Below are 24394 nucleotides of genomic sequence, written 5' to 3' on the forward strand. Positions count from 1 at the left end.
CTATGGCAATATTAGCACCTGTGGATTAGCTTATTGCATTATAGGCTCACATCAACCTCCTAGCCAATTGTCATATCCACTAAAAACCGTTTATTCTGGAATATTCCATGACATATCTAATTTTGTGATAATCGTAAAGAAAAATATCCTAATTAAACTATAACTTTAGGTTATCCTAGAATCTTTGGATCTATAAAACTGTAAAACAATTAAAGAAAAGAAATATGGATAATATTTGTAAATTTAAACATTAAAATATGACTAATACAGAAATACTTACTGGTTAATGTCGGAAATAGAATAGAAGTTAACAGCTCCCAAGTTAATGTGATGAGAGCTTGTCATTACCGTATGCAGTTGATTGTTTGTGCGATAACGGGAACTCCACAAAATAGAGATGACGGTACAAACAACAATGACGAAGAACGCGGATATAACAAAGTCTATTAAATCAAACCAATTCTTCTTCAACTGTTTCTTTTGGATCATTTCCTATACGGGAAACAAATTTTAAAAATTTATTAAACGGTTATTTTATTACATTATACAATATGTTTCAACTAATGTGACAATTTTCACTCACTACACTGGTTTGTGTTGTTTCAACAAAAACATTCTAAAAGATCTTATCCTTTGCCATTTTGACAACTAATAATGCATAATATTATATTCAAATTTTTAATTTAGAGTAAATGACCATTTTAGTTAAAACATTAAAATCTCGCAAATATATGATCTTTATATAGACACTACAAAATATGTTTACAATATTTTTGGTTGAATGGTGTCAATGTCTCTATGAAAATCATACTTGTCGATTTAACCTAGATACTTTATGACTCATTAAGTAATAATTATTTAATTTTTGTAACATAAGCAGCTATAGATTAGTGTGAATTATCACATAGTTTCCAATAACATATCTTGATATTTACTTCTCTTTGTTTTAAGCGGGGAAAGAAATAAACGAGTACAAAAGTCGGATATTTATTGAGTTTTGTTGTAACTATCTAAGTTATAACATTTTTGTTCAAATGAAAAATGTCTCTGCAGCATATTTTTAGATTTAATATAAGAGTAATATTTATCGAGTACGAAGTTACAATTGGTATTATGAATAAAACTATTTTTAGAATAAAACGTTGTTCCACCTACATTAAATCACTGTACTCCATTACTTATATTAACACTATTAAGAATAGTACATACATATCTCTTTGCATGAGTAAGTGGAGAGTACATTGGATGATGTCTTATTGCTAATACTTTAGCTAGACTCTCTTCGTTATTTTCGAGGACCACACGCATAGCTTCCTTGTAGCTTACTGCATGGGTATTTACTTCATACATGCTCTAAACAAAATGAAACAATATGAATACTATGCAAACTAATTTATTAAATTATAAGTATGTTTACTATCAATAAACCTTTTATTTCTTCTACAAAGTTCTATTTCAAAAATGCTTTCGCCGATGGTATCATCAGTTAATATAAACATAAATATGGTAAAATATATTCTTTACAAGTATAGCTTTCTAGGTCCTGCTTTTTTGCAATACACGTTTGATACCTCCAATATTATTATTTCGTGAAAATTGTCTAAATTTGTAACACAAGTTTGTGCATGCTTGATAAATTCTCTATCTTTTATATCAATACTCAATTAATACATAAACCTATAGTTAATTGGATCCAAATTGCTACAAAAAGTCTCGTAAATCAATGAGTTATGAGCTTTATCCGAGTTCTATTAAAGTTAATTAAACCTTGTAATAAAGTCGCACTGCTTCGTTTCATTAGAACAAACAAACATGGAAAATATGTGGTAAACTGTATTATAAGTAAATTCTCAAATTGAAACTATATTTTAAATATATATATATATACATATATATATATATATATATATATATATATATATATATATTTAACAAGAATAATTATACTCAGAAACCAATATCCTAATAAAATTGTTAATGCAAAAGTGCCTTTGTTTGTTTGTTTTGCTTTCGTGCATCAATTATTTAACCGACTTTACTAAAATTGTACATGAACATTCTTAGACTCTCTGGGATAAATATAGGCTTATTCCTACATATAAAGTTCCTCCGGACTACGCCCCAGTGGTCTCTAAAATTCCCATCTTGGTCAATACGCTGCAACAAATTAATTCAAAGAGCTTGTAAAATATAATCAACTATTCCATGTAAACATTTTATAGTGAAAACGCGGTCATATGTTTCATTAATTTATAATTTAACTACTATTCTAAATTTGTTTTTATTTATAGAGTGAAAGCATATCAAAAATAAATCACTTCTTATTTCAACGTCGTGCAAACAAGAAAAACCTGTTAATGTATTTTACTAAATTAAGTAAATTGGAAATGTAAATTTATTAGATTCAGTTTTCTTAGGTATTATGGAGCGGCAAATTTACAATATATAAAAAACCAAAAACGGAGGGACTGAGCGTTACTTTGATTCAACAAACCATTCGCTGGGTGGAAGCACGTGAGCGCTGACACAAAATCGTCGATGGGACATCTCATCTATGTCCTACTGAAGAGTTATAAGATTCTAATGAGGTACATAAATACTGATATAACTCCTAGACTGGACCGAGGAAATAATATGATATGACGAACGTGGATCGTGAAGCAAGAACATGTATTTGACTATTTTATGTTTCATCTTTACATATGGATGACAACTGTCAAAATTTGTGTATTGAAATGAATTAGTATTATTGAGTTTACCTTTAATTTTTAATATACAAATCTATATACATAAAATTTGGACAGATTTACTGTTTTGAATCCCAACTAATTATATATATATATATATATATATATATATATATATATATATATAGAGGTTTCTTTAAATAATAAAAGAAAAAGACTTCACATAAATGCTTTTATATTTCGACTGTATTGTCGTTATAAAAAAGGATACAAAAAGTGTATATAATCTCAGAATTCAAAAAAAAAAAAAAATTAATATATATATATATATCGTGGGAAATGTGAAACTCCAATTTTGGTTTGTAAATATAATTAATTAGAAGTGCAAAACCTCATATATTACTCGCAGTTCTTCTTTACTTGGCCCTTATAATTATGAACTCTGAAAATGGGTACCTTATGCACGATGTATAACTAATTCCAGTTTAAAAATATCATATGAACCTATTAAATTACATCTGAAGTAAATTCAAAGAAGAAAACTAAGAATTTTGACTTTGGATTTCCTCTACATTGATCTGAAATAGGTTGTGTTACTGAACTTGTAACAGGTATCCAAATGATTACACAGAATGTGCCATAGAAATTCCGGACGAAGCCGCGGGTATGTGATAGTAATTGAATAAATTAACTTTTAATATTATTTTTTAAACAAACTCTATAATAAGAATTGTTCTCTTCGCTATACGAGAGAAGGTTCAACTCTTGTATAGTCAATGTAAATGTAGATGTTCGAGGTGCGAAAATAAAGTAATGAGACTGATTTCCTTTGCAAGGTGTGGCAACTCTACAGGCTTGCGTGGGCCCAACCTCTTCAACCTTGGTCTATAAGCTGTTTCTAGTCCAAGCGGCACATCGATGCATCTGCTCAGTCGTGAGTTGTCCTGTAATAATTTAACACGCATTTGTGTCTCTCGTCAAAGATATGGAACCACTTAATATTGCGCAACGGTATGCCACTTTTTTGCATTAAATTGCGTAAAAACGCGACAACTTACGGTAAGCTTCAAAAGGCTTTTGGAGAGGAGGAGGTTGTATCAACAGGTTTTCGTTGACATAAAATGTTTAGTGATGGCAGATTGATGAATGTTGAAGATGAAAACCTGAGTGGACGACCACTAACCTCACGGACCGATGTCAACTTGACCAGAGTGTGTGACGTCATACGTTCTGATCAAAGAGTATCCGAAGAATAGATTGTAGAAGAACTGAACATTAATCGAGAAACGGTTCGTCTAATAATAACTGAAGGTGTTGGTATGAGATAGATTTGTAGAAAAATGGTTCTCAAAAATCTCACACTACAACAGCAAAAAACACTGAAAAATATGGGAACCGATCTGTTAGATCAAACTGAAATCAATCCAGAATTGATGAGCCGTGTTATCACTAGTGATGAAATTAGGTTTTATCATTACAATCCAGAAACAAAACGCCAAAGTACGCAATGGCGCTCAAAGGGATCACCCAAACAAAAAAATTATGGTTGCCTGTAAAGTCGGTTTTACGGGCGAAGATTTTACGTGACAACGTCTTTTTCTCGGTAGAATATTTATTGATATGAATATTATTAAATTGCACAATAGGAACAAGGAATTGAATGAAAATAAGAATTGCACAAATTTTAACTATAGAAATATATTTTGTTTACTAAAATATTGTACATAATTTGAAATTAATTAAAATTTGTTATTGTAAATGGTAAAGTTGAATAAAACATTTACTAAAATTTGAATTTGAAATTCTTGCTAAACACAGTTAAATTCTAACTCCGCGCGTGGTGATTGGTCGGTTTAGTTCGTTTGTTTGGTCGCACTGTTATGACAGGTTAGAGGTTATAATTTGTTATTTTAAATGTTTGACTAGCAATACGCGCTGTTTCTTCTCAATCGACTGAATTACGATTGATTGCAGAGTGATTTAAACTAATAATTTACTTAACACTATCAACATTTGTCAATAGTATGACATAACCTATAAACTCAGTTTCTCAACTTTTGTGTCAATCTAACAATTAATCAATCAATCATAGTTTACGATAATGAAATATCAGTGTACAATTATTTACCTTTATTGTTGTAGTTGTTGTAAATGACGAATCTAAGCACTCCACATTTTCACGAATAAACATAGTTATCTGCTTTATCCCGTGCGGCGGACCCACAGTTATCTGCTTTATCCCGTGCGGATCCCGTGCGGCGGACCCACTGGACGGGCATCGTAACGTTACCGGGCGTTACACTTTTTCATGAGTGACTCCGAGCCGCAACCTAATTTAAGACGTTGTCACGTCAAAAAGCTCGCAAGTCAAAGTCAAAAGTGAAATGCATGCTTGTCTGCTTCTTTGATTCCAAGATAGTTGTTATTAAAGAGTGTATACCTCCTGGACAAACAATGAGCCAATATTCCTACAAAGAAAGTTAAAAAAGACTTCGTAAAAGAGTTTTTCATAACCGTGCCAACATTGCTGATAATGGGATTCTGCATCACGATACTTCATCTTATACTGCTTGGTCAGTAGCTACTGCAATATTTAACCTCAAAACAAATTTCAGCGCTACCACAGCCCCCTTATTTACCAGATATCACTCCGTGCGACTTTTTCCTATTTGTAAGACTCAAAACGGCGGTCAAGGGACACCGTTTTCAAATAACAAACAATGTCAAAAAAGATGTGACGAGGGCCTTGGAGGATATTGCAGAAGATAAGTTCCAGAAATGTTACCATCAATGGCAGAAGCGATAGGAAACGTTTGTGCAATCATAAGGGAACTACTTTGAAGGAGACAACACTAAACTTGACTAAAAAGGTAAAACAAATTTTTTTACATCAGCCTCATTACTTTATTGGCCCACCTAGTAGATTCCCGTGTCCTATCCTGTCACCACAAGATACTGTCCTCTGAGCTGTTTGATTGTCTTAGCAATATCCAGGCACGGAGACGTCTTTTCTTACATAACATTTTCCATCATTTTAATTTATATATTGTTTTGCCGCTATCAGATCGTACCCTTCAACTGTCACTAATACATTACTGTCGCAGTAGAGACTAGAAAACTAGTCTTAAATATTTAAAAGTAAAATATTTTTTATTCAAAGAAATACCAATAAATACAGTAACTAGTGCACATACTAATTTTGTATAGGAATTAATTAATACTTTTTACTCGATACTTTTTAAATGCGATAGTAAACTAAAAGTTACAGATAATAGATCAGGTCTGATATGTGTTGATGAGTTGGTGTGTGAGGGAGAAACACCGATGGGGGGGCAGCTTTATCTATATTTTAGCTGAGGGTCGGTTGGACAGGAGAAGTTGTGTGGCTGAGTGCTAAGTTCCAGATGATGCCCTCTGACCGACCATGACATTGCCGTCATCCACTCCAATACTATATTCTGCTATATACTTCGCAGTATTTAACATTTGGATGTTAAACCATACGAAGTATTAATTTAAAATCTGTTACTTTGTAGCGTTTTTAAAGCTACATTGGTTGATTTCTTTTTATTTAAACTTAAATAAAATGAAATTTTTGGGAAAAACATTTTGGGATTTAATTTTATTTAGATTGTGAAAAGTTAGGATAAATACGAATATGTAATCCTTTGGCAAGTTAGTGGTAGTAACTTTTAATTATTAGGAAGGCGGTTCACTGCCTTGAATTAATGAGAACTTGTCTTGTGTACTGCAGTTACGTCAGATCTGAGAGAGCTATTGTTTCTCAAGTTGGACACGGCTGGGCCAATGAGAGACCACCGCGGATGTCCATCAGAAGGGGGTGGAAGGGGAACTATAAAACCTGCCAGCTCATAAATTTCGGCTCCGTTTTGGTAATTTAACGTGAGTAAGTTGATGACAGTGCGCCGCGTTTCAAAATTGTTTTCCGCGAGGGATTTTGAAGTAAGCACCAAATTTATTGTACGTTATATTGAAATAGTCTTCCAGATCTGGTATTAAATTAATTTTTTTGTCTTTTTTATAGGAAAAATTTAATTTATAGAAATTACAGAGCAATCTGCCTAACTGATTATTGATGAACAATAAAACACAATACAATCAAACAATTTACATATGGTTCAAATATGCAAGAAAAGTGAATTAAAATTAAACTTTTTAATAACTTTGATTGAATTTTGGAAATTTATTAATTTATTTATATCTAATTTAAACTGTTTTATTGTGAATTTTTTATTGGAAAATAATTAACTGTAATAATCTTTTGAGAGAGTTGTATCTAAATTGAGAAGACTTGGAAGTTAAGGTACAACTAGTGGAAAGAGAAGTTTGATTTTTTATTTTTGAATTTTGAGTGAACTTAGTGAGCATTTTTATTTTAGTTATTTAAAAGTGGTATTTGATTTTTATTTGAAAACGTTATTATTTTATTTCAGAAGAGAGCTCTGGTATTTAGTTTGATATATTTGACTGAAATTTTTATTTCTTGCCAAAGGATCTTTTCAATATTACTAAACGGTTTGTCAATTCTTTTGTGAAAAATAGTGAGTGATGAAATTCTGAAGCATTGAACTATTTAATTAGCCATTTTTTTAAATCCATTATTTTTATTTTGAACTGTGATTTTTATTTTACACAAACCAGATAATATTTAGTAACTAAACATCTAGTAATACATTTTACTGAATATTCACTCGGAGCTTACTAATAAAAAAATATGTTATATCGTCTTGGATGTCTGATTGATTATTTTATTCACAATATTCTGGAATATTAATACCTGTTATCCAAGTCTTAATATAATTGAAAATGGATCTACTCTGAGGATGACATTTCAATAATTAATTAGAATATCGACGCAGCTGGGATGAAACGAGAAACCTAGATGTTAGTTGTAAATTCAGTTGAGGAAGTCTAATAATTAAGATCAATTAAGTCTTTAGTATAAACTATTTAGTATACACACTTTTATGGGTCTTTATTTATATTTACAAAATTATAACATTACGAGTGGACCATTACGAGTTTATTCTCCAATAAGATTTATTAGTGTTATCAAGCAATGCTTATAAGTAATTGGATAAATGTCGGCTTATAAAAAATTAGATATAAATACATAAATATGCTTCAAGTCCATGTTATAAGAAATCAAAAATAATAATAGTACTCTTTATTGCATGAAGAATAGTTACAACTGCATTGCATGCGTCATAAATTGGAATGTAAGGTGAAACTTAAATTGAATCTTTAAAATAAAACCATTATAAATTATTAGCCTATTTTTTATAAACACAGTATGTCATAAAGATGTCATTCGGTCTTTGTTTATCTATATCAGAACCGGGTTATGTGGTAATACTCTTGAATAACTTCATTAATTTCTAATGTTTTCATCCCAGCGGCCCATTATGAACTCATCAACAGAGTAAAATGCCTTTGACACCAGGAAGTGTTTTAGTCGAGCTTTAAATTTATTAGGATCGTTTAAATTTTTAATACCCTCAGGGAGCCTGTTGATTAGCCTGACACCAATTTGGGACGGTAAACGTCCATAAACCGTCGTTCTGTGCTGATTGAGCCGGAAGTTGTCCCTGCCTCTAGTCCCGTATTGTTGTACATCCCTACTCCATCCCAACTCACATTTGAGTCGACAGTAAAGGATAACATCTAAAATAAAGAGACAGGATAAAATCAGTAATCCAAGTCTCCTGAAGGCGTCTTTGCACGACTTTCTGGGGTTCAACTTTAACAAAACTCTAACGGCTTTCTTTTTAGATCTAAAAAGTCTTTGAAACATGCTTTTGGAACAACTGCCCCACAATATCAAGCCGTAGGACAGATATGGATGTATAAGACCAAAGTAGGCCAGTTTTAAAACATCCAAAGAACAACAATTTGCAAGGTTGCGCAGGACGTAAATGCCCGAGGCAACCTTAGAGCAAATGCTCTCAACGTGGGTGTTGCATGTCAGCCCTCGGTTAAGGTACATTCCAAGGATCTTGGTGGATTCAGCTTCATCCAGATGAACGTCGTCTACCATCACGGCGGGCCGGAGCTCTTGGTCGTCATGCTGCCGAAGACAGAAGCTCATGACGTTTGATTTTAAACTGTTTGTTTTCAAATTGGTTCCGGAAAAATACTCGATACATGAATTAAGTTCGATGAAAGACTTTATTTCAAGATAGTGTTTTGATTTTGATCTGGTGCAGAGAGTTGTGAAATATACAAATAAGTTCACGTTTGTTTGAAAATGTACACACAATATTTTGTTCTAGCTGTAATACAACCTAAGTCGCCTTAAGTAATATAATCTTATTAAAGTGACACAACTTCCCAGAGATATTCATGAAATTAGTAGAAGTGTACTGTAACTGTGTAGAAACTAGTGCAAACAATTGAAGAATTGTGTTTTGAGTAGTACAGAAACCGTATGCTGTGAGTAATACAGAAAGCTACGATTTTCAGACACAACTCCATTCTCTTCCAGCTGGTGTTTAAAGTCATGGGATGAAGTAAATTAATATTCGATAAAAACATTGTCATATTTGATCTATGCTCATGTAATGTAGAGTACTTCTTTCGTGATTGTATGAACAATACTATTACTTATATGTAGGATGATGGTTACTTCTATAAATCACAAGTCGGTCCAGTCGGGTGGTGTGGAGGGATGCTTCTACAGCATAACCATGTGTACAATGTTAGTTTTGTATGTGATTATAATTTACCTGGAAAACCATAGTCAAGATAAGAGCGAAGAATATTATCTTGATTGGGCTTGAAACAAACGTGTCTGCCCCTGAAGAGGCTAATACAGTCGAGAGCCATTCTTTACTTTGTACTGGACCAAGTTTCAATCCATAAAGCATCACAAAATAAGCAGATAAAAAAATTGCAGCAAGACAAAATATCCTGAAACAGTTTAACAGTAGCGTTATAAATCTTTATAAACAAAATTATAAACATGTTTTATTTTATAGACGTTGAAGAACACAAATTTAAATATGAACGTTTGAATGGTAAAATTATTTTATATTGGAAAATTTCCTTAAAATGTATAAGGCATTTGCAAAATCCACAGCTAAACGAGGAGGATTTTTGGAAGAATGGAACATTCTCCATAATTCTAGGATACCTGATGTACTCAGATCATGCTTTACCAAAGTTGTTACCATTTGATAAAGAAATTCATACAATTTTAGACATATAGTGACTTCAAAAATACTTGGAGTATATATTCTAATTTGTTATACACGTGATCAAGTCCGATATTTTGCGTGAGACATAAAAACAGAAGTCGAATAGTGCCATTTCTCCTTGTGGATAGCAAAATACACTTAATTCCAAGTCTCTATCAACGTAGATATACTAGATAGTAAAAAGATAGAGTTCGCTGACACGAACGAATTTCATGGGCCACTATGGAACTTTGCCTTACAGAAATAAATTATGTAAATATGTAGCAGTTCAAAGCTTATTTTATATATATATCTTGTATAAAAATATGGAGTTTCAGTTTTGTAGGGCTACTAAATTATATTCGAATTTTATTTTGTAACAACTTGAAACATAATATATTAACCAATCTACGATATAAAATTACTGTTTTCAACTGATAAGGACACAGTAATTTCATAACCATCGTAATTACACGTTATTACGAAAATTACAGAAGGCCAGTCAAATAGGCCATTTGGTTAAATCGCATGGTCTCCTTATTCATTCAAGTATAGAAACAGGAGAATGCACTGTACATAAATTACAAGATAACACTGCCATTTAAAAATATTTAAAAGTTCATATTTTTAAGCCATAATACGTTTACAAAGAATTATTTTTTGTCTATTTGTAGTATAACTAGAAACGTAAATTAACTTAATTATTTTGTATTGCCACTTTATATGTGTCAGCTCACAATTTCGTGCACACACTAGCTGTATCGTTTGTAGCTGATCAGGTTGGTAAAACAATCAAGGTCGCAGTGACACCATCTTAAGATCGTAATACATATATTGATACCAGGTAATCTGGTTACAAGAAAATCGAATTTTATGTTGAAATTAAGTACGACAGCATACATCAGAGTGATTTTTATACTAGTATTTGAACATGAAAATTTCAGTAGAAATACCTCCGGTTCTATACATTTTGAGGAGTGCGAATTTTCCACTGAAGTATCAATCATAGAAATCCATTTCTTAGGGTATTTCCAGATTAGGTAGTTAAATTAATCTTATTTACAATTTTTAATTAGTACGGACTTAGTAATAGGTTATCGTATACCTAACTACCCTATTCCAGTGCATACAAATTTAGTACTGCGTAATATTACCATGCCAATGCAAACCATATTTTCCTCTTCTTAATCACTATGTAGAATGGGGGTAACTGAACTGGTGGCAAAGGTGGTGTTCTCAAAACTTTTACAAGCAATCGAAGACAGTTCTGGTACACGGATTTATCTGGATTCATATCATTTACATATTAGTAATACAAGAGTAAAATACTAATTAATATTAAAATACAGCTTTTCAGCCTCGTAGCCTAATTTATAGTATACAGATAATATTAAGTAACAAACATTTGTGTATACATAGCAATCAGCATTTTAATCATTCAAACACAAGAATCAAACAGTACAGTAATGTAAAGGTTGTATTTTTTACATTCTTTGAAGATATTTATGTCTGCAGTTTTAAGCTATAATTATGTGGATAGATTTAACACATTTTATGCATTTCTTACAACGAGAGAAACTTACGCTTGAATCTAATATAAAACATTTGAAAATCATAGAGGACTATGTACGTTGTGCTTCAGCCTCATCCTGCTTACCAATTGCCTTAAACGTTTAAATATAAATAAATGGTTTTATAAAAGGTATGAGGACGTCACGATTCGCTTTCTCAATATACTATTATTATTATTAGCCTTAATGTTATTATTATTAGTTTGTATATGGTTAGAGCAGCGTTTAACAATACACAAACTTTATATTTTATTCCGCCATTAAATACATAACTTCAATATGCTTTTGGCCTTAGTTATTATTGGACTTTAGAGTAGTATTGGGAATACACCGAGTACTCTTTTGACTTTTATCGTCTTCATGAAAGATAAAGATATGAAAGGTAAAATAGCCTACCTTTACCTAAACTGTTGTTATTGTTTCCATACAACTGCTTTTGGCTTAAGCTGAGTTGACCTTTAAATTATAGTCCCGACATTCCCTTTGCAGGTGACATTAATGATTTCTTATTTTATTTCTTATTATTCTAACAATAAAATGTTTCTTTTTATCATTATGAAATTGTGAAGACAATAATCTAATTTTCAAATTTGGGCTTTTCATATCAAGACCTTACTTGAGCTAAACTATTAATCCTACAAAGTAAAAAACCGTTGCAATTAAAGTAATGAGTATTGAGTACAATAATCAATACTGAGGTACACGTTTACCCAACGTTGGATGTAAACCCACATTTTATATATTATTATTTCCAATGTTGTCTTTCTTATATATAACGAGTAAATGTAATGTATAAAAATTTTTTACTAAAATCGTATCATTGAGTGTATGGCTACTTTATTTTTAGTAAAAAGTTTACCTGACTGGAATATTTGCTTTTGTCTAAAAGTTCCATAAGTTCTGCAATATTAAAATTCGCTTTATTAGCAAATTGTTTACATTTATGGAAAATTTGTTTTGTGAAATGAAATTTGTGTTATGGAATGAAAGCTAATTCATGTATGTCTGATCATTTGTCACCTAACAGCTTTAACTGAAGTTGCATTCTAATTATTTATTTGATTCACAACATACCGCCCGAAGTTAGATTATACATTTCAATAGCCTCCTGAGTCCTTTAAGTTTTGTTTTGAGTCCTTTGATGTGCTTCAATAGAGCTAATCTAAAATTATTCCCTTAGAAAGCCCATGATCAAACTCAGTTTTGGCTGTTTAGGAGGTGGCTATTTACGGCGGCGGCGTGGCAAACAAAGGCTGACAAACACTACAAGTATATGCGGTTTAGACGTGGAAAAAATGTTTATCTGAAGAAAAACATCAGATCCTGTAATTGTAGTAACTAGGTATGCTTTTCTGTTAATTTACGTACATGACTCAATTCTGTTTTTATAAACACAGCATTTATTTTGGGTGTTTGGAATAATAACGGAACACACTTTCTTTCATTTCTACACAGCAAAAACTCTTTTACTTTTTAAATGAAATATGAATTATTTCTAAATAATGTGAATAGTAGACATCAGTTTTTCAATGCTTTGTTATACTTTAGATATAACTCTCACCAATTTACTTAACAGACTATTTATGGACGGCATCTTTCCCACAGCACTCAAGTCCAGTTATGTTGTGCCGATTCCTAAAACACCAAATGCTACTGATGTCACCAGCTTCAGGCCAGTCGTCATCCAGCCTGCTTTGGCTAAGGTTGTGGAAGGTTTAGTGCTGGAATTGATATCTAATGACATAAAGAGTATCATTGTCCCCCAACAACATGGGTTTTGCAAGGGTCGTTCCACCCAGACCAACCTTGTCATCTACACAGACTATATTCTTTCTGCGTTTAATCGAAGACATCAAGTGGACAGCATTTATTTAGACCTTTCCAAGGCATTTGACAAGATTAGTCACTCACTTCTGATTTCCAAGCTCGAAGGATATGGTTTCTGCGGACTCTCTCTAGAATGGTTCAAGAGCTATTTAAGTGGACGCTCGCTGAGGGTCAAACTTGGAAACCATTTGTCTGAAGAATTTCCTCCCACCTCAGGTGTCCCACAGGGGTCCAAGCTTGGCCCTATTCTTTTCAACTTGTTTGTCAACGACATCATCAGCCACCTATCATCGGAATATCTCCTCTTCGCAGATGACCTCAAGATATTCAAAGAAATCTACTCTCGTGATGACTGTCTCAATCTTCAACGTGATCTGAACCTAATTGCTGAGTGGTGCGATGATAATAAGATGGTCATTAACTCAACCAAATGTCTTACAATCACCTTCTGTCGTCTGAAGAATCCTGTTGCTTTCAATTACACTGTATCCGGCGACATCAAGCGAGTGACCTCGATAAACGACCTTGGAGTAAGTTTGACTACAAATTTGTCACCCGATGCACACATTGATGCGGTATCTTTGAAGGCAAACAAAATGCTAGGATTCATTTTTCGAATGTCTAGAGGGACGTTCGGTGACGAGACACTACTGCTCTTGTATAAGGCTTTAGTTCGGCCTAATCTGGAATATTGTACTCTTGTTTGGTCCCCTCATTACGCATCTCATATTCACAAACTACAGAGTATTCAAAACAAATTTTGCAGACTTCAAGGAGTCCGGAGAGGTGCAGCCTATCGGGAGGTCTCTGTCCCCGCACTTGAGCAGGAATTTCTTCTGCCTACGCTGGAGTGCAGAAGGAGAATGTTTGATATTATTTTCCTGCACAAGCTTATCAACGGGGCGATCGATTCACCAGAGCTTCTGAGTAGGATATCCCTCTTGGTGCCTGCTGGAACCAGATCCAGGAATATGTTTTCAACCTGCCACCACTCAAACAATTACAGCTATCACGGTCCTATTGCTCGACTTCATAGGCGTGGAAACAGCATTCCTTCCGATGGTGATATGTTTTATGACAGCATCGCACACCTTAAAAAGAGACTGCAACAGTAATGAGTGATAGAGTTTTTCCCCTTAATATCAGTTGGAGATGATGTTTGTGATTTTTCACTATTGTAACATTATTTCACAAATCTTAATACTTATTTATTATTCCACTGCATAATCACTACTTTCTGTAATTTAATTAGTTGTTATTTATTTTGTTGATGTTATATTTAAGTTGCATGAAAATGTTGTGAAATTATTGTATATTGGCGGATGCCGTTGAAATAATAATAAATAAATAAATAAATAAATATAGATCCTTATTAAATATTACTTTCAGAGGAAATTAATTCGTATAAACCATTTACTATATTACATAAAATATAAAAAGTATTAGACACAATTTTGTAAAATTGTTATTTGAGTTATAAACAAATTATAAGTATCCAGATATATTGATTTTAACAGAAGTAATGATTAATACTTATGATCCTAATTATTCTAATATTGAAAATTACATCACATAATTAAAATGTAATAATGCATAGGATAGCGGGAGGAGTTGCTGTTTATATGAAGGATAACATTATAATTGTAAATGAAGAAAAACTGCAATTACAAACGGCTGATGCATTATTGATTACTTTTAATTTCGAAAGGTAAATATTTTATTTTGTTTTATTTTTCACATTGCATTTCCACACTATAAACAAGTTCGTAAATTAAATAAAATAGTCCCAAAAAGCAATACAAGGATAATAAAAATTTATTATATTAATAGTAATATAAGTATTATTTAAAAAAGAAGATAATTATTATTTAATATTAATGTTTTAGAAATAAGTAGCCTAGTTATCATACAGATATATACAAAATATGTATGTTTGATACATGAGCCGACGAGATAGTAAAATATTCCTTGTGAAGTTAAAAAAGTTTTTGCTTGAAACTGAGATTGAACAAATACTGCTCATATAGCGATGAGTATACAATTTTTTATGTATTTTATAAGTAAGTTTTGAGATTTTTTTTAATTACAGAGCTAATTTTAAAAGTAAATATTTTATTATTACTAATGCATCCTCAAAACAGGCTTAGCCTTAGACGCCCTAAATTTTCTCAAATTATATACTGTATATATTGATATTTAGTATTTATAACTAGTGATGAGTAGAATTTTTTATTTACTTTGTTACCAACAACTGTTAGATTATTTGATTTATATTTTTTATTTATACATGTAAGTGTGTGTGTGTGTGTGTGTGTGTGTGTGTGTGTGTGTGTGTGTGTGTGTGTGTGTGTGTGTGTGTGTGTGTGTGTGTGTGTGTGTGTGTGTGTGTGTGTGTGTGTGTGTGTGTGTACATAATTTTATTCATGTATTCAGACCTGGTTTTGTGAGAAACTATTGCTTGTAAAACAACTGTTCATACATTTGAGAAAATTAAAGGTTATTATTAATATTATTTATAGGCTATGATAGTGATTGTCTATCCATGGAATTTGGCTGAACGTCTTTGAAGCATATCATTTAGTAGGGTGTGACAATGTTTTTTCGTGTGCCGCAGGAAAGTTGTTTAATTGTATGTATCTGCTTATTTATCCGTAGAGCACGTCAAGAATAAAACTATATATATAGCCTTGAAATTTAGAACCCAACCTCAACGAAGACTGTTACACGACATATAGTGTGATGCTACCCTACATTGAAGAAAACCACTTACTTTAATTTAAATACTAAATGTTGAGGGGATTAATCTTAAAGAAACCCTAACTAATTCTCTACGCTGATCAACTGTTTTAATTGGAATAGAATACAATAGAATGAATATATTTATTTCCTCAAAATACAATAAACATTTACAAGTTATTCATTTTTACATAGAAAAAAATTAAAACTAAAACTCAAATGTCTTGTTGCCAGGGATTTTTAGGCTACATAAGTCCTACTTAAAAATAAACTGAAATTAAATTAAATTAAATGCCAGTTTAATTTATAGTTTTAAAACAAAATAAATATATGGTATTAATGTGTTTCAGGAAAGAATAGGTCTTCCAAGGCTAAGCCTGTTTGGAGGTTCCATCAATGTATTTTGACAAATGGTTTACAAGAATCCAGCTTCATAATTACAAAAACATTAAATTCAACTTCTCGCTCAAAAACAATCAAAACAAAAAACGCATTTAATGTGCTTAAATTGTGCCATATAATATGAAATAAAATAACTCCTGGTAAAATATACATTCACACACATATCTATATTTACATACATACTCACATACATACATATATACATATAACAACAAAATAATATTAATGCAGCTACTACGAATATTGAAATATAAGAAATCAAACAATTAATTAACAATACCTTGTTACAAGTTTTGCTACTAAAACTTTAATTTACTTCATCCAGGAATTTCTAGCAGTGTTTCACTCTTTCATACTAAATAACCAATTTTTAATTCTTTTTTACGAATATATTTATATTTTTAGAAGTGTTCATGAAATCTGGTAATTTATTATAAATCCTAGGTGCAACAAAAATATAGGATTTCTTAAAAAAATGTTGTACTAGGTTTTGGGACAAAAATGCATTTCTACAGTATTCTTAAGTCTATGCTTGTATGCATTATTATCACGAGGCATGCTACCATTCTTATTATATAACCGTTTCATTACACTGTAGACAAACATATACTGTAATGGAAGTATTTTTAAATGTTCAAAAAGAGGACGTGAAAACTCAATTCTATTTTTAAAGGATCTTATGAAATGTTTTTACAGAATGTATAATGGTTTGATGTTTGAAAAATATGTCCCTCCCAAAAAAACTATGCCATAATCTAATCTAATTTGGACCAAAGCCAAATATAACATTCGTAACAATGTCTCATTACACATTTCTCATAAAAAATAAAAGTATCTCAAAATATTGTTTAAATTGTTTTTTAATTTATTAATATGAATTTTTAAGTGTATTCTTCGTCAAGATGAATTCCTAAATATTTAATGTATTCCGCTCTTTCTACAACAGCACATTTATCCGTCCCACAAACTCCCTGGTAAACAAGACAGTGAGCACACTTATATTCTAGATTAATATAAAAAATAATGTTCTGCTTCAAAATAAAATTTATGTACTTGGTTTTCTCTGCACTTAACAGCATATTATTGTTGGTAAACCACCATTGAAATGCCTTAAGATCGTTTTGCATTGATTATTGAACCAGATCACAACTTCTACCAACATAGCAAAGGGCAGTGTCATCGGCAAATGATGTAACTTTTTCTTCAAATCTGGCATTACATAGATCATTTGTATACATTTTGAAAATGGTTGCTCCCAGCACAGAGCCCTGAGGAACCCCTTGCTTTATAATACCCATTTCACTGATGTACGAATTTATTTTAACACACTGTTTTCTTTCTAGTAAATAACTCCTAAACCATTTGAGACTAACACCCCTCATTCCACTTTTATGTAATTTGTCTAACAGAATACCATGATCAACAGTGTTGAAAGCCTTTCTCATATCTAAAAACAACCCACTGACACATTTGTTTTCATTGATTCCATTATATATATATCAGTTATAAAATTTGACACAGCACATTCAGTATTCATCCTCTCCATGAAACCAAATTGATTCATGCTAAAAAAACTGAACCAATATTTGCTTCATAATCTTTTTGTATACTTTAGAAAAACATGAAAGCAAAGATATAGGCCTGAAGTTGCTGCATTTTTTATTCGAGCCTGTTTTGTATATGGGTATGACTACTGCAGCTTTCAGACGCTCAGGAAAAACCCCAGTCTGAAAACTTAAATTAATTAAATGTTAGAACTTGTATTATATTACAAGAAACGTGTTTTAATAAAAAAGAACTAATCCCATCAATTTCTGGATCTGTATTATTTTTTAGAGATTTTATTACACTTTCAACATTCTGTGATAAGACGGGATGGATAAATATTGAGCTCAGCTAATAGGTTAACCGAAAATAGTCCTTCAATATCAGCGAAGAGAACCCAATAAGCGGAGTATTGCCTAAATCGAGATTGTCTACTATATTGAGAAAATACTAATTAAATTCGGTTCCCACTATTCTACAGTCTTGTTCAATCCTACCGCCCACCTCTAAAAACACAATCCTATTATTTTCTTTCTTTTGCCCAGTTACTTCATTAACAATATTCAAAGTAGCTCTCGAATTACCCTTGCATTTTTCAAATTTATTAAAATTATATTAGTTTTTTCTTTTCTAATTTCCTTTTGGAAATCATTCCTAAATCTGAAGTAATATTTCTTGAAATTTTTTTATTCGGGTGTCTTTTTAAAATTTTAAAAAGTACATCCCTTCTCTTTATTTTTAAGCAGAGTGATTCATTTATCCAAGGCTTAAGTTTCTTATTTTTAGTTTGATTCCGTATAGGTATTTTACTTTTTGAAATAAAACAAATGAAAGTGTGAAAGAAACAATCGAAAGCACATGACGCATCTGATTGGCGGTACACACCAGCCCAGTCCGCACAGACCAACAGACGATTGCTTATCGTAGTTAGTTCTATAAGCATTGGCGATGGCGGGGCGGGGGCCACCGCCACTGTCTTTAGCCTCACACACGCGCACTAAAGAGTGGTCAGTAAAGTTATGCCTGCCTGCTCAACGTCTGCCACCACAGACATCAGGTCCACACGTGAAACCCTCGCAAAGACATGATCGATGCATGTTGCTGTATCTGCTGTTATTCTCGTTGGACCATTAACACACATTCAAAACTATTTACCGCCATTACCATTCTGTTGCAAACGTGTTCTCTAAAATATTAATATTTAAATCCCCTACAATTAACATGTTCTTAGTTTTAATACAATCTCTGAAATAAGATGTTAAATCAGTAATAAAAGAGTCCACTGATAAAAATTGCAGTCTATATAGCGCTAAAATATGGATATCTATATTGAAGAGTGTTATAACTATATATACTGCATCAGCTGTCGTGAAATGCACCTCAGTTGTATTTACACTTATGCCGTTCACCCGCTCTATAATAATTATTGCATATCCCTATCATTGTAAAGTCAGGAATTTCGTATAAATTTATTTCATTAGAATATATCCATATTTCAGATAGTATAATTATATCCGATATGTTAGCTTTAGCAATCAAGTCTACAATGAATAGGTAAAAACTTTTCCTCATACTTCTTATGTTTTTATTAATTATATTATAATACGTTAGTTTAAAATGTTTAAAAAAATAGTAATGGGTAAATTAATTTTTTTAAAGAATATTTTAATATGCATACACATACACACACGGATAAATATAAATATTTATACTTATCTGTTTGTTTCAAAATTACTACGCTGTATTATGTTTATACATCTGAGTGCTAATAGACAGTATTTTAACAAGATAATTAAGCTGTATTAAGATTAAATGCAATTTTTAAAAGCAGTTGGCTCTTTGACAGCTCTCGTGTTGTCATACAGTTTATCACTTAAAGCTTCATATGGTGTATTCAGAATTCTTTCAGCTTGTTTTTGATTTTCAAAAACTTCCTTCACCTTTTTCATTACATCTTCCAGTGTAAGTTTTCCTTCCGTCATTTCTGAGTCGAATCTCATCTGTCTCGTCTGAGCACAAGCCTGACACCTCCACACCAAGCCATCGACCTATATACACTCGATGTCCGCTTTACTCATCCGGGGACAACTGCCGTGAAGTTCCTTCTCACAATCATGACATTGTAGCTTTACTTGCTTTGAAGTTATTGACTTTAGACATACTTCACAGCTTGATATCTCTAATAGTCGAATATATCGAATTGCAGTGAAAATATTTATTTGCGAAAATAAAACTCCGGCAAAATGTTTTTATATAGTACTTTTTATATCTGGCACGCACTTATGGACGCGAAATTAAAACTCGCGAGCGAGACCGGAGCGTTATCTACTAGATCCTTCTTATCTGAGTGCTGGCTCATCACTCAATAGGGTGATGCTATATTTTTAAGCTTACGAGTATGGTTTTCTTTGAATTAGATACAAACCAATGAATATTTTTCATCGTTAGTCGTTATATAGATTACCATATAAGTATTTTACGTACTTACTGTGTTGTTCTTGAGTTGTAACTTCCTCTTTATGTGCCTCAACTGATAGGAGTTTTGGTCTTTTTACTTTAACGTTATAATGATAATCAGTATCCCTCCTAACGTACAGGGAGGGCTTGTATCTAATGTCGTACATGATAGTGTAGCTTCTCCTGAAATTATACGTGCATAAGTTATGAGTATAATACAACATACAATGTATTTACTTTTTTCTTATTCACAGTATAAGATAAATATGTTTGTTTATAGAAATTTATTTTTTTAAATTTTGTGGTAAATATTAGTTTTAAAGTATACTGGGGCCACAAGTTAGTACGTACATTTGAGTAGCATGTACGCACCCTCGAGTAGTGCAGGCGCACATAATTATTTAACGAGGACTTTTACACTGGGATTTTATCCTCACTTTACTTGAATACGATTCATGTAATTCGCCCGGAAGATTATTTTTAATGACATAATTTATATAATACAGGTTATTTCCGGTTACAAAATGTACAAAATTATCATCCTTGAAGAAATTGATTCGATATACTAATAATATTAAAATTTAGTATAGCATGATCATTCAGTCAAACAAAGCAACTTTGAGTCTGATCTTCTCTGTATCTGTAGTAAAATAATAATTACAATACTAGAGATATCCAAATAAATTACATTATACCTACTTGTATTACAACAGATTGTATCATTACATTTTAATTTTTACTTACGAAAACATTTTCTATTCCAACGAACCACACGTACAAGTTTGTTTGAATTTTCAACACTTAATGACACATTTTTTCGTAAGTTACATATGATTGTATCCAGTCTGTGTAAATATATTGTTTCGCATCAGAATATATATGTTACATCACTTCAATTCTCTTCCAAATCTTTGTTCAATTCTTATCATGGAATAAAGTAACAAAAAAAACTGTCTTTGTAGCTCTGTAGTATGTATGAGGTATGAAGAACAAATTACTGTAGAAACTCCTAATTGTTTATACGATAAAAAGCAATAAAAAGTCCATGTCACATGACTAGAAAAATATCAATATACCTAAGATTATGATAATATGAAATCCAACAAATTTGATTTGTACATAAGTATACTAGGTCTAAATGCTTTGCTTTTAAAACTAGCAAATGCGTATTTAATTTTTCAGAACTTTTGTCTTAGATATGTTATGTTAACGCCAATAATAAATTATATCTTACCCACTGTGTCCATATATTTATTTAATAGGATAATAATTTCCACATAGAAAATATATCATTCTGAGACTTTATGTTGTAATGATTGTTAAAAATACAATATTTTTAACCTCCATTTTAATAATCGCAATACTGTATTGGTGCTAGCTCAAAGAAGGAAAGGATCTGAAGGTTAGTAATAATTTATAATCAGGGCGGGGTGACGATGAGTAGATTATCCGTTCTGTTTGTTGACAGTTCACAGTATGTCAATGTAGCTGGTCCTTATATACAATATCAAAGTTAGTTAGGACCGGCTTTATAATATCTGTATTTATTAAATATGTGAAATATACACTATTTATTAATTTGATAATTAATTTTGATATATTTTATACAAATAAGGTTTCAATTGAATATTGAACTTTTTAGAAACATATTACAAAGATACTCAAGAATGTTAAAAAAGATTTAACGCTCCAAAAAATGAAATAATAATACCTGAAAAATACTCTCAAATGTGGTGGAGTAATACAATTGTTTTGTATTTAAAAGGAATTCAGACAAGACTTTTACAACAGCAATAAATGAAATTAATAGAACAATCGTTAACTATTATGAACTCAACAATCAAAACCTTTTTAGAACGAAATAACTAATATGTGCCCACCATGAAAGCCCACCATAAATATACACAAATAAACAGAATACTTCAATTCCTAATAATATACTTAACACTAAAATAAATAGGATAACTAACAGTTCAGTGAATTCCTTTTAGAACACACCTAATAAATATTGTAAAACATGTTGTATCACTAGATTTGTCTGTTGTTGTCTCATAAGTTCCTGAAAGCGATAGTGGCATATCAAGGACACGGACCTCCTACATTTGATAATGCTGGCTATTAATAAGAATGCTAGTTTTCTCGAGCTACCTCAAAACTTCAGATGTACGGTATACTGAAAAATATTTCTTTAGTGAAAAAATAATTAGACAATATAAATATCCTTAAACCAGAATCCTAAATTCTTTAGCGTCAATATTTTAATAATGTGATCGTGAATAAATAATTACTATTTTTATATAAAACTGATATAATGCTAATATAATGAGATATTTAACCTTTTTGAGATCAACTTCCGATATATCGGAAGATTCGTATCGAATGTGTTTCCTTAATTCAGTGACGCGTTTCAATCAAATCTTCACGAAAAACTCAAAATAGATAACAAAAGTCACGAAATATAATAGTTTTGCAGTATTTGACTTTTTGATTGTTTATTCTATGTCTGTACACAATGCAGTCAACCGTCTGCCTCCTAAACGATCAGACTACGAACCAGTCCCTGCTTCTCGCCAGTGGTACTTTAGTATTATTCGGAGGCCACTATGTTTGTACACATGCAGCCGCCCGTCTGTCTCCTCAATGTTCAGACTACGCGCCAGTCGCTGCTTCTCGCCATTGGTACTTTAGTATTATCCGGAGGCCACTATGTTTGTACACGTACAGCCGCCCCTCTGTCTCCTCAATGTTCAGACTACGCGCTAGTCGCTGCTTCTAGCCAGTTGTACTTTAGTATTATTCGGAGGTCACTATGTTTGTCACTAAAGTCATCCAGTCACTATGCGAACCCTCTCTTCGCCATTACTTAAGCCCCGTATTGCGTCCACCGCGTCCCCCGACACACGAACGACGCCCGCGCCCGCCTGCTCCACGCCCGGCCCGGACCCCGCCACCTCACTCACCACCGCCTTTCCACCTGCGTCTGTCTCTACGGAACCCGAACCGACCCCTGAAACAACACCTGAGGATGCAGCAGCAGAGATCGCAAGACTAAACAAGGAGATAGAACGCCTTAACAAAGAGTTCCAGGGTCTCCTAGATCATACTATTGAATCCCGACACCCGCCTACTGCAGTTCACGGACCAGATTTTCCCTGTCGACACCTCGTCCCCGCGACGACCAGACGACTCATGCTCCCCTTGACTTCGGACCGCGGAGTGCAGTGCGAGCTGCTCCTCAGCCCCACCGTTTTCTGTGGAGTTCGGAGTGCAGTGCGACCTGCCGGAACAGCCAACCGCTGCCACGTGGTGAGCGGACTGACCTTCTCGACCGATTGAGGACAACAGTAGAGGGAGGCGGAGAACCAGAGTCTCAAGCAGCAGCTGAAAACTTGCGAGTGCGCTGATCTCAAAGAGAACTACAGGTGGACAGAAGTGAAGAAGAGGAAGCCCAAATACCCGGCACCGGTTCAAATAAATTTATTTTGCCCCCCCAAACAAAAATGAAACTCAACAAAAAAGTGAATCTTTTTCTAAAATGGAAAAAAATTAAAATTATCCAACTAGCTTTCAAAAAACGTCAAAAAAAATCATGGCAAGCTCCAAAAATCCCTACACGCAACGTAACAGTTTAAGTCCATAACTGTTCGAGGGGATAGCCACGCTCGCCACATCGCTGGACTCGTGAGGAAACAGCTCGGCCCTGCAACCGCGGTGAGCGACGTCTGTGTACCCGGCGGCGGCCGGTTTCTGGATATTGTGAGACCAGCTCGAACGGCATCTGAGCCCCGGCCCTGCTGCGAGGTGCTGATCGCCGGCACTAACGACCTGGCGGTTGGCGGGCAGCGAAATATTTACCGCCATCTGGAGGGGTACATCGCTGCTGGATCTTCCAGCACCGAGATCATCCTCACCACACTGCCGCATCGCCACGATCTGGACCCGACCCACCCTGTCCACTATCAGACCGTTCTCG

At 32.9% G+C, this 24394-nt stretch overlaps 1 protein-coding gene across 1 annotated transcript in view; it reads right to left on the bottom strand.

Moving 5' to 3' along the window:
- LOC124360349 (polycystic kidney disease and receptor for egg jelly-related protein-like) overlaps positions 1–24394 on the bottom strand; it is an 84988-nt gene that overhangs the window by 20107 nt on the left and 40487 nt on the right. Inside the window, exons 9-13 of the mRNA XM_046813903.1 lie at positions 20453–20604; positions 11038–11167; positions 9434–9617; positions 1210–1353; positions 281–492 (exon numbers count right to left, since the gene is read on the bottom strand). Coding sequence (XP_046669859.1) covers positions 281–492; positions 1210–1353; positions 9434–9617; positions 11038–11167; positions 20453–20604 — 822 coding nt within the window. The remainder of the gene's footprint in view (positions 1–280; positions 493–1209; positions 1354–9433; positions 9618–11037; positions 11168–20452; positions 20605–24394) is intronic.

The sequence above is a fragment of the Homalodisca vitripennis genome, chromosome 4 (genome assembly GCF_021130785.1).
Source record: "Homalodisca vitripennis isolate AUS2020 chromosome 4, UT_GWSS_2.1, whole genome shotgun sequence".
NCBI lineage: Eukaryota > Metazoa > Arthropoda > Insecta > Hemiptera > Cicadellidae > Homalodisca > Homalodisca vitripennis.